The following is a 12,029-nucleotide window of genomic DNA, read 5'->3' on the forward strand; positions in this document are numbered from 1 at the left end:
GTGACTACTCCCCCTCTCCCCCACCCTGCAGTTCATAATAACTTTGTCAAGCTTTCACCTTTTAAACTGAATTTTTCCGAGCCTCAGCTCTCCCAAAATATGAAGGGTTTTGGGGGTTAGCCATATTTTGAGAACCAGTACAGTGGAAAATATACTTTTGCCTTTATAAATAAAATTGTGACTATATAACGACTCTAATAGTGGACTAGTTGCGGGTAGGAAGTTATTGATTGTCGCCATCAACATTGGTTTGGCTTTGAGTTTGAAAACTGAATTGCTTTTAGCTATCTTCCAATTTTCTAAATGAAAGAAGTGTAAGTAAGTGTGTGTGGCAAAATCAAGATTTTACTTAATTTTATGAGCCCTTGTCTTCTACACCTAAAACTTTACAGGTGAAACAGTGGGAATCTGGCACCACCATCAACTTTGTTTGCATAGTGCATAAAAACCTCAATATTGTATTGTACAAACCCAATTTCATTTTGGTTTTAAGATTCTATCTGGGCAAATAGTGAAGGTACTTAAATCTTGTGGGGGTTTTTTAAATGCCTTGGGAAACTATAGAAATGGCATAGTCACAAAATGCATTAACTCTGCCCCCTCATATACTTGCATTATGATTATGTTCTGTCATGTAATTAGGCTTTAATGTACACAGGCCCCTGCTTCAGTCATGGGCTGAGTGGTATTAAGGAAATGAAGATGAGATGGCTTCTGTAACTCCCTCATGTTCTGGACCAGGTTATGATTGAATAACAATAGTGTAAATCCGAAGTAATTCAATCAAAATCTATTAATTTGCAGTGAATTTATATTGGAGTAGCTAAGAACAAAATTTGGCCTTTAAGTATACTTGTTGGACAGTAGGTAATGAATGAGGCAAGGGTGGGTTCACTAACACAGAAAGGAAGTAGTTCATTTAAAAAAATTACAAGTAATTGGGTTTATTTAAAATTCTTTGAATTTTGGCTGATATATAGGAATTGTGGTGTGTACAGCGTACATCTTCATTTTGGTTTTATTACCCTTTTTAAAAATGTCTTCTTTCTACATTATTCATTGCACACTGCTCAGCAACCTGTCTATTCAATGAGATGGGGCCTACAGAAAAATAATATGTGGTCATGTAATTAAAGACTATTTCATAACTGATGTAGAAATGTAGCACGTTGAGGCTGCACTGGTAACCTTACCCTAGAAACTTTCTAACTATGAGCATCTCACTTTTCAAACTTAATGTTCTCCAAATGTAGTTTTTATTTAATGGAATTTAATTATCAAGTGATCAACATATATTTAATTATCAACATATATTTGAGTGAATAGTCTAAGCCTTCACTCTATCATAACACATTTTTTGTATATGAATGTTCTTAGTTTTTAAATAGTCATTTCATTGGTGTTGAAAGCTTTGCCAGTTGAGCATATCGCAGGGAGTGGATTTTTTATGTCTCTCCCAATTGCTGTGCTCCTAGAGGTGAAGCTCCTCCAGTCTGGAGAGGGCTGCCATCTGGTCTCTGGCCTGGTCTACACTTAAACATTAGGTCAGTATAGCTACATTGGTCAAGGGTGTGAAAAATCCATTCCTCTGACGGACATAGCTAAGCTGACCTAACCCTCAGTGAAGATGCAGTTCTGGTGGTGGAAGAATGCTTCTGTTGACATAGCTACCATTGTTAGGGGAGGTTGTGTTCCTACACCAATGGAAAACCCCTTTCTGTTGATGTAAGCTGCAGCTACACAACCGGGTTATGCTGGCATAGCTGTGCTGAGGTAGCTAGGATGGTGTAGTCTCTGCAGTGTAGACATAGCCTCAGGTTGGCTTGAGAGCTGGGGTTGGGCAGCAGTGACTTGAGGGGTGGTGGTATATGATTATGTGCCCAAAACATGGCTGAAGGATGGTACTAAAAGGGGGGTGGCATAGTGAGTCACTCCTTCACCCCTTTTGGAAGGAGGGGGAATGTGGAAATCAGGACTCCTGGGTTCTCTTCCCAGGGAAGGGCAGTGGAGTCTGCTTGGACTCCAGGATCCTTAGATTCTGTTTTAGGCTTTCCCATGGGAGTGGGGTCCAGTGTATTAGAGCAGTAGGAAACAGGAAATTGGGAGTCCTGGATTTTATTTCTTGATCATCTGTTGGCTCACTATGTTATCTTGGGCAAATCTGTTTCCCTCCCTGTCTCTTCCCCCTGTGTAACACTATGCTAACATTCTCCTGCTACCTGCGGATGAGGGGTAGTTAGTGCCTGACTTTATGTTAAGATGAAGGGGCAGGGGCAGGCAGGATCTGGAATTCACACTGGTTGGGGGTTGGATTATATGCAATGTTGTGAGAATTTGTTTCCACCTGTGAGGGTCATGGTTGCAGAAACAAAACCCACCCACCCCTTCCCCACAGAGGAAATTAGTCATCTTTGGGGTGGGGGACTAGCTTCAGTCAGGAGGTAATTGAGAGGAACCTAGTCCTGGGTGAGTGGTGAGAAGCAGCCTCTTTTCCTTGCTGGGAGACAGGTCTTGGGAGAAAGATCAGAAGAGGGGCCATGTTGCTTAGTATAAAAAGGGAGATCCCACAGGGGTCACTGCATTAGGCTGAGCCAGTTCCTTATCACACTCTTTGGGTTTAATGTTTTTCTTTTACGTGTGTTTCTGTCTCCCTTTCCTTGTCTTCCCCCCTCTGCCCAGCTAGGATGGAAGAATCTCATTTCAACTCCTCCCCGTACTTCTGGCCAGCAGCGCCCACAGTCTCGGGACAGGTAAGGGCCTCTCTCTTCCACCATGGTCTGTTTGGTTCTGCTCCTTGCTGGGACCAGAGTGCTCCTGACCTATTTCCTACAGTGCCTACTGCTGGGAGGTGTCAATTCTGGGGTATTCTAAAAGAACTCTTTCACACTCATGTAGATCGAGAATACCATGTTCATTAACAAGATGAAGGAGCAGCTATTGCCCCCAGAAAAGGGCTGCAGCCTGGCTCCCCCCCACTACCCCACCCTGCTGACGGTACCCACCTCTGTCGCCCTACCCACCGGCATCTCCATGGATTCAGACACCAAGTCGGAGCAGCTGACCCCGCACAGCCAAGCCCCCGTGACCCAGAACATCACCGTGGTGCCAGTGCAGTCTGCCGGGCTCATGACAGCAGGTAGGGAGCACCATGGGGTTGTGGAGGAATGGAAGGGTAATCTCAGCATCTTAAGGAAATGAAGTGCGTAGGGTTCTGAATGTGTTTTTCTTTTGGGGCTGTAGATTGACTCAGGTCTTGGATAGCAGATGGCATGGGGGGTCCTGGCCATACCTCTCTTAATTGTGCCCAGTGTACTTCTGGTGTTTCTCCTCTCCAGGTATTGCTGAGCATTTGACTTCTAATATCGGACAGTGGGATGGAATAGGGAAGATAGCTACTGTTCCTTGTGGATCAGGGTTAAAAATGGATTTTGAGGCCGCACTTTATTGGGGTGGGGGATCTGAAGGGTGATTGGACCCTGCCCCTGATGTCTGGAGGGGCTGATCTCTGAGCTCTTTCCCCTTTCTTTTCCTGCAGGTCCTGGCCTGGTGATTACTTCCCACTCGGGTTCCCTGGTGACCACAGCCTCCTCTGCCCAAACCTTCCCCATCTCAGCCCCAATGATTGTCTCTGCACTACCCCCTGGCTCCCAGGCTGCCCTCCAGGTGGTGCCTGACCTGTCGAAGAAGGTGATAACCTCCCTTTCTGAAGGTGGGGGTGGGGGAGTTGCCCCTAAACCTCCCCGGGGCCGGAAGAAGAAGAGACTGCAGGAGTCGGGGCTGCCAGAGATGAGCGATCCATTTGTGCTGTCAAACGAGGATGATGAGGACCAGCACAAGGATGGCAAGACATACAGGTGGGGAGTGGGGCTCAACCCTGGCTGTTTCACTGCGTGGGGTGGGAGAAGCGGTTACATGGGAAAAAGGAGATTTGTGCTTTCTCCCTGTGAAGTCCCAATGTGCAGACACTTTCAGCTGCAGAAAGAGTTGAGATTTCATCTCCTTTTCTCTTTTAACAAATCAGGCAAATTAAAAAGTGCAGATCAATCTGATTTTAAGGATTGCTGCAATGTCAGGAAGTAATGCTCCTGGAGCAGCTGGTTAATGAGTCTAATTAATCTAAACCTCACCTGATGACACAGCTGTGTAGTGTGTTGACTGTACTGCAGGGTGTAGTACCACTTGCTGCAACTAGGAGCTGCAGTACACCTGCTTGCAACTGGGGTGGGACTCCTGCCTCTGCAGTTCATAGACCCCAGACAGCAGTGAGCAAGAAATAGACTTCTGTAGGGTAATTTCAGGTCACATGCTCCCTGGTGGCTCTGCTCCTACTCTTCCACCCCAGCAAAAGGTTGAGGGATTTCTGAGCTAGGGGTTGGAGTGTTTCTGAGACTGGTGGTGGGTGTCAGATAAGGGCTGGGGGAGAGTTATGAGCCCAGAGATGCATTTTCTGAGCTTGGGAGGGTTGTGTCTTTTATGTTTATGAGGGATTGGTGGGAGCGGGGACTGGTTCTGAGCTGTGGAGAGGATAAGTAGGAAGAGGAGAGGGTCTCAGTCTGGGGGATGGTAGAGTGTAGGTGTTTCTGAAAAGGTGAACATTGAATGTTGTTGAGGAGGCCGGGAGTGTTTCTGAGCTGAGTGGGTTGGGTTGACGGGGCTGAATGGGAAGGTGAATAGTGGTAAGTAGAGTTTGGGAGAGCTGAAGAGGTCATAAGGCTAAATATTTTCTGCCACCCTGGCCTTTACAGCAGTGTCCCAGTTCTGTATTTGGAGTGGGAGAGGGAAGTGGTGGTGGAGCTCTTTTCCCCACTTCCTTACTAACCTTCTTTAATCCCTTAACAAAGCCTGTCCTTTGGGCTTCTCTGGATAGTTTTTGTACCAGTATAACTCAATTGCTGTAAGCTATTTCAGTACAAGCACCTTTTGCTGTATAACTGTGTCCAAGCTGGGGCTTGTATCACTTTAACTATACTGATATGTTAAATTGATGCAAAAACTCGATGTGAAGCCAGCCCTTTGACCAATGTCCTAGTTTTTCACTTTGAAAATATGATCAATCTGCAGGAGGTGTGGGGGAGTTTGCTACTTGCAGCCCCACCATTTATTTTGGGCATCGACCACGACTCAAGCGTCATACGTTTTGGGTCGCTAGTTAGGTTGTTGAAGGTGTATTTATAAAGGATGCACTTGGCAGTGAACACTAGCATTAAAGCTATACCAGGACTTTAATTATAGCCCTGTTTGCTTGTAAGTCTGAAAAATGCTTCTAAGCAGGTGGAATGACTCCGCAAAAACCTCTGTGCAAAGTTTGGGCTTTTCCCTCACGGGCCAATGTTTGGAACAAAGGAAAATGAGTTGATGATCAGATACCAGTAACCAGACTGAACTCTACAATAGGCAGATTTCTGTGGGTGTGGAACCTACCTCCTCTCCCACGTCCCAAACAGCCCTTCCTCGAGAACTTGTGCAAGGGGAGAGGGAAACTGAGTTGAGGTTCACTGGTGATCAGGTAGTAGCTCTGCCTCCTTTGCAGTCTCTTTGCTGCCATCTTCCATGCTTACTCTCAGCCCAAAGGTAGATTTTTTTTGAAATTTTGAGCAAAATCTTATCTTCTATTTGAGCTGTGGCAGAGAAGGAAAAAATGTAACTTTTCCCTCTGTAAAAATCACATATAGTGCAAATATGGCCAAACTTTCCAAGGTGGAACTTTCCAAGTGGCTCATTCATTGAGGACTCCTGGGTTCTGTTCCTTGCTCTAGTGGGGTTTCTATAGTGCTCATTGCTATAGTATCAAAGTGCTTGTTAGGTAAATTACCTCTGCCTGATGAGGTTCATAGTGGTCTTCATGAAGTCTCTACTCTTTTCCTTTCCTGGTTGGAGGAAGCTTTGCTTGGGGTGTGGATGTACGTGTGGTGGTGTTTTCATAAAAACACTGATTCTGGTAGAAATGTTTCATTGTTGAGAGTCTGGCCAGGTGCTCTGAAGAGGATTAAACTAGATCAGTCTGCTGTCTAGGAGTTCATTCTATAACTCCAACCCCCTGCTCTGAGATGGCTTAATGTTTGGCTTCCATGTGTTTCTTCCTAGCTTTTCTGAGATGCCTTGCTGTTCAGGTTGCTGATAATACCTAGCTTCTAACTCACTACTGAAGAAGATAGAGACTAAGGCCCTGAAGTGGCAACAGAAATAGGCTGGAGCCTGTGGAGGAACCATTGCTTAGAGGTGATGTACTCACAGCACATCAGCCCACGGAGGAATGGGCAGCCTTCACCCAGCAAGTTACAGTAACTTGGTCTGGAGATGATGAATGTGAGGCTCCAGAGTGGCTAAATCCTCCTCTGAGAGGAAATGGTGGAGTTTTCAGCAAGCTGCGGGGTGGAAGGATCATCTTGGTATTAGCACTAACTGCTCATCTAGGGTTAGCGACGAGTCCAACAGAACCCTATGGATTTGCATTGTACTGCTGGGGAATGCCTGCCGAGACAGAGGATAGTGTTTATACCAGTTCTTTGAAATTTCTTCCTTTCTGAATAGCATCACTTCACTCTTGCCTGGGTGCAGTGTCAGCCATGTGTTGCTTCAGCTATGTGCTGATTTCTCAGCATTTTGACATCCTTGCGATGTGATGGCTGTGTTCGTGGGAGATGAGCTGGATAACTGGTTGTGGAGTTCAGTGGAGCACATTGCTTCTCACCACATCTTCAAATGGTCTGCCGTAGGTGTTAAAGGGGAGGGAGGACAGCATAGATCCCTGTGGGTACTGGGGAAAGAGGAGCTGTTGTCCATGACTACTTGGGGGCCTGTTGGAGTGGAATTATAAGAGCCATTGTAAAGCTATATCTTGTGTTCTAGATGTGTTATGTACGCAGTCAGCAGCACCTTGTGGTCAATTGTTGAAGTTAGCAGGGAGGCCAGGAAATAGCTGTGCCTTTCTATTGACATGAGGAGGTAATTATTTGGTGCCTCTAGGGGTTTCTCATGCTGGTCCCTAGTCTGCATAGCAAAACATCCAGGATCTGGGTGACTGGGTGTACATAACACATCTAGAACACAAGATATAGCTTTACAATGGCTCTTATAATTCCACTCCAACAGGCCCCCAAGTAGTCATGGACAACAGCTCCTCTTTCCTCTTTCTGGGTGACTTGGTTATCACAACTTTGTTTAGGAACTGGACAGTAGATGAATTTCTGCACCCAGGGTTGGCTTTTCTGATCAGACAGAGATTACAGTATTTTTCAGGGAGATTGAGGGGTTCACTTTTCTGAAGGAGACAGTAATGCTTTCTGTTAGGAAGGATATCTTATGTTCACTCATGGGCAGGCTTTCATTATACCGGGACGTAGATCTGTTCCTGGATGGTGGCTGAAATGTTTCTCAGGGCTTCTGAGTTTCCTGGTGTATGATATAGCACAGCTCTGCCAGGGCTGGTGAGGCAGTTACTGCTGTCTGGTCCAGTTTAGTTCTCTGCCTTGGCAAGCCCCTCTTCTATGTGGCTCATTTTCCCTCTAAAATAACATGAAAGCTCTTTGCATGTGGTGTTTGGTTCTGATGTCTGGATTGTGCAGACCAGGATGATTAGCCAGTTCGCTATATGGAATAGCTTCACTGGTTGTGATTTTTTTTTTTTTTTTTTTTAAAGGGGGGGACAAAAAAGCCTTCCCACTGCTCCCTGCCTTGTGCTCCTGTACCTCCCCCTGCCATTTCACTGGTTCCCCAGTTCTCCTACCTTCCATTGCTCTTTGATCAACAGCTTTCTTAGGGTTGGGGGAGATGGGCGATTGGAAAATAGGAGATGTGTTGGGAAGACTGAGATGAGGGGACAGAGTGAGGAGCACAGAGAAATGGGGGCACAGGAGCAGATTGACTTTGGGGGATGGAGGGAAAGTTGTGAGTGGCTAGGGAAGCCCAGGGTCCGGGAAAAAGGAGAGGGCAGGGCAGAGGAGCCACAGGCTCAGGTACAATAGTCATACAGGACTTCATGCTTGCCAGCTTCTCTGTGCCACCTCGAACCCCACGTTCCATTTCCTCTGTCCTCACCCCAAGGCTTTTACTTGTTTGATCAGAAGGGCTAGAGTCGCAACCCAATGAACTTCTGTTGGCTGGTTGTCGCAGAACTCCTCACCTGGCTACCCATGCACATTCATCAGAAATGGAGCTCTGCCTGACAAAAGACTTTCTCTGCCAGTTCTCTCTTTCAGTGTTGGGATGAGGACAATTGCGGAGCATCAGAAAGGCTGGAGAGACAGGAAATCCTGGGGCCTGGAACTCCCTGTCAGCTAAAAATTCAAGGAAATGATAAGCTTTGTTTAAAAACCGGTTAGTTTCTCAACTGATATTTACTCGAATGCAATCCACAGAATCATTGAAACGAGTTAAGTCCTAATTTGGTGCGGACACTCTCATAAGAACGGCCATAATGAGTCAGACCAATGGTCCATCTAGCCCAGTATCCTGTCTTCCAACAGTGGCCAATGTCAGATGCTTCAGAGGAAATGAAAGGTGTTCTATACCCCTAATCATTTTTGTCACTCTTCTCTGTTCTTTTTGCAATTCCAATATATCTTATTTGAGATGGGACAACCAGAACTGCATGCCGTTTTCAAAGTGTGGGTATACCATGGATTTATATAGTGTCATTATTATATTTTCTGTCTTATCTATCCCTTTCCTTATGGTTCCTAACATTCTGTTAGCTTTTATTGATGACCGCTGCACACTGAGCAGATGTTTTCAGAGAACTATCCACAATGTCTCCAAGATCTTTTTTTTTTGAGTGATAACGGTTAATTTAGATCCCATCATTTTGTATGTATAGTAGGAATTGTTTTCCAATGTGCATTACTTTGCATTTATCAACATTGAATTTCATCTGCCATTTTGTTGCCCAGTTACCCAGTTTTGTGAGATCCCTTTGTAACTCTTCTAGTCTGCTTTGGATTTAACTATCTTGAGTAATTTTGTATCATCTACAAATTTTGCCACCTCACTGTTTACCCCTTTTTCCAGATCATTTATGAATATGTTGAATAGTACTGATCCCAGTACAGATCCTTTGGGGGTACCACTGTTTACCTCTCTCCATTCTGAAAACTGACCATTTATTCCTACCATTTGTTTCCTGTCTTTTAACCAGTTACTGATCCAGGAGAGGACCTTTCCTTTTATCCCATGACTTCTTACTTTGCTTAAGAGCCTTTGGTGAGGGACCTTGTCAAAGGCTTTCTGAAAGTCCAGGTACATTATATCCACTGAATCACTCTTGTCCACATGTTTGTTGACCTTCTCAAAGAATGCTAATAGATTTGTGAGGCATGATTTCCCTTTACAAAAATCATGTTGACTCTTCTCCAACAAATCATGTTCAGCTATGTCTGAAAATTCTGTTCTTTCCTATAGTTTCAACCAGTTTGCCTGGTACTGAAGTTAGGCTTACCAGCCTGTAATTGCAAGGATCCCCTCTTTAGCCTTTTTTAAAATTGGTGACACATTAACTCTCCTCCAGTCAAGTAATACAAAAGGTGACTTGGTGATTTAAATTACATACCACAGTGAATAGTTGTGCGATTTCATATTTGAGTTCCTTCAGAACTCTTCGGTGAATACCATTTGGTCCTGGTGACTTATTACTGTTTAGTTTATCAGTTTGTTCCAAAACCTCCTCTATTGACACCTGAATCTGGGATAGTTCCTCAGGTCTGGTCTACACTACAGATTTGTATTGATATAACTACATCGCTCAGGGGTGTGAAAAATGCACATCCCTAAGCAACATAGTTATACCAACCTAACCCCCTGTGTGGACAGCGCTATGTCGGCAGAAGAGCTTCTCCTGGAATAGAACCCAAAATTCCTGAGTCTCACCATTCCACTGCTGTCAGTAAATATCTGTGAAACCCACTGGCAAAATTTCTCATCCCCCTTTAGTGCTAATCCTTACAGGGGATGACAACCTGCTCTTGCTCTCAGTTACTCGGTTAGTTCAAGTAGCAGAGGATCTAATGACCCAGGTGGATGGCAATAGTATGCCACGGAGTGGAATTCTTGAGGTTTTTTTCAGTTTGCTTTTTAAGAAACCAAGGAAATTTTTACACACACACACTGTTAAAAGAAAATTGGGGTTGCAAAGTAAGAAATGCACAGGCTTAATTCTGGCAACCTTAGTGTAGAGAAATTCCTTGTTGTCTGTAGGACCCCATCTTGTTTGTTGCGGAAGTTGGAAGGTCTGTAGTGAATGAGACGGGGGCTGCGGGAAGAAAGAAGATGGTCTGATGGTTAAGGCAACTGAATGCTGTCCTAGAAAATTGGATTCTATCCTTGCCCTGCCACAGCGTTCCATCAAGTCACACTAAACCTTTCCCAGGTGGTGATTAATTGTGTGTTCCTCGTTTTCTGAGTGTCAGATGTGAGACCCTGGGGTCTGATTTGCAGAAGTACTGAGTATTCCTAGCTGCAACCGAGATCAGTGGAACCTATGTATTCCATAGGTTCCACTGATCTCGGTTGCAGCTAGGAATGCTGCATATGCTGCTGTATATATTAATGCTAAATACTCTATAGAAATCAGGCCCATGGCGTTTCAAATTGGTGCCCCTTAATTAGTGGACATTTTTGACCTTTACCTCTGTGCCTCAGCTCCATAGAATGGGGATAATACCTCACCTGAGAACAGTGTTGTGAAAATATATTCAATAATGTTTGTGAAGCACTTGGATACTATTGTGATGAGCGCCATGGAAAAACCTATGAGGAAATTAATAATTCTGTTTTAAGAGCAGGATTTTAAAGGGCTACATATTAAGCAATGAGAACAAAACAAAATGGTGAGCACTGTTCACCCTGTATGTTGAATGAGGTAGCGGTCCTTTGGAAATATGTGAAAATGGAATTAAAGACTTTATCATAATGCACAAGGGGGCAAATTAACATTAATACATCCTAAAGCCAGAAGGAACCATTATAATAATCTAGTCTGATCTCCTGTATAACAGAGGCCATAGAAGTTCCCCAAAATAATTCCTAGAGCAGGTCTTTTACAAAAAACATCCAATCTGAATTTAAAAATGGTCAGTGATGGAGAATCCACCATGACCCTTGGTAACTTGTTCCAGACTATTTCATCTTATTTCAAGTCTGAATTTGTCTAGCTTCAACTTCCAGCCATGGCTCATGTTGTATACTTTTCTCTGCTAAACTGAAGAGTTCATTATTAAATATTTGGTCCCCATGTAGGTACTTATAGACTAACCAAGTCACCCCATAGTCTTCTCTTTGTTGAGCTAACTAGGGGGAGCTTTTTGAATCTATCACTAGCCAGGCAGGTTTTCTAATCCTTTAATCGTTCTTGTGGCGGCCCTTTGAACCCTCCCAAATTTATCACCATCCTTGAATTGTAGACACCAGAACTGCACACAGTGTTCAAACAGTGGTTACATCAATGCCAAATGCAGGAGTAAAATAATCTCTCTACTATTACTTGAGATTCCCCTGTTTATGCATCCAAGGATTGCATTAGCTTCTTTTGGCCACGGCGCCGCACTGGGAGCTCGTGTTCAGCTGATTAGCCACCATGATCCCCAAATCTTTTCCAGAGTCACTGTTTCCCAGAAGATAGTCCCCCATTGTGTGAGTATGGCCTACATTCTTTGTTCCTAGCTGTATATATTTACATTTAGCCATAGGAAAACTCAGTGTTTGATTGTGCTCAGTTTACCAAGTGATCCAGATTGCTCTGTATCAGTGACCTGTCCTCTTTGTCATTTACCACTCCCCCAATATATATGCATCATCTGCAAACTTTATCAGTGATGATTTTGTTTTCTCCTGAGTCATTGATAAAAATGTTAAATAGCATAGGGCCAAGAACTGATCCTTGTGGAACCCCACTGGAAGTCTACTGGTTTGATGATGATTCCCTGTTTGCAGTTACTTTTTGAGACCTATCATTTAACCCCAAGTTTAATCCGTTTAATGTGTGCCATGCTGGTTTTATGTTGTTTAATTTCTTTAATCAAAATGCCATGTGGTGCCAA

The 12,029-nt window shown here is 44.2% G+C and overlaps 1 protein-coding gene across 10 annotated transcripts in view; it reads left to right on the forward strand.

Moving 5' to 3' along the window:
• The window catches only part of ZNF384 (zinc finger protein 384), a 39,000-nt gene that overhangs the window by 1,939 nt on the left and 25,032 nt on the right, over positions 1–12,029 (forward strand). For 8 of the 10 annotated variants that reach the window (XM_054041746.1, XM_054041699.1, XM_054041772.1 and 5 more), the window contains 3 exons: positions 2,680–2,750; positions 2,896–3,136; positions 3,536–3,854. In XM_054041746.1, coding sequence (XP_053897721.1) covers positions 2,685–2,750; positions 2,896–3,136; positions 3,536–3,854 — 626 coding nt within the window. In that variant the 5' untranslated portion in view covers positions 2,680–2,684. The remainder of the gene's footprint in view (positions 1–2,679; positions 2,751–2,895; positions 3,137–3,535; positions 3,855–12,029) is intronic. The other 2 variants (XM_054041718.1, XM_054041780.1) reach the window with 1 other exon arrangement.

Source organism: Malaclemys terrapin, chromosome 1, assembly GCF_027887155.1.
Source record: "Malaclemys terrapin pileata isolate rMalTer1 chromosome 1, rMalTer1.hap1, whole genome shotgun sequence".
NCBI classification, from domain to species: Eukaryota; Metazoa; Chordata; order Testudines; family Emydidae; genus Malaclemys; species Malaclemys terrapin.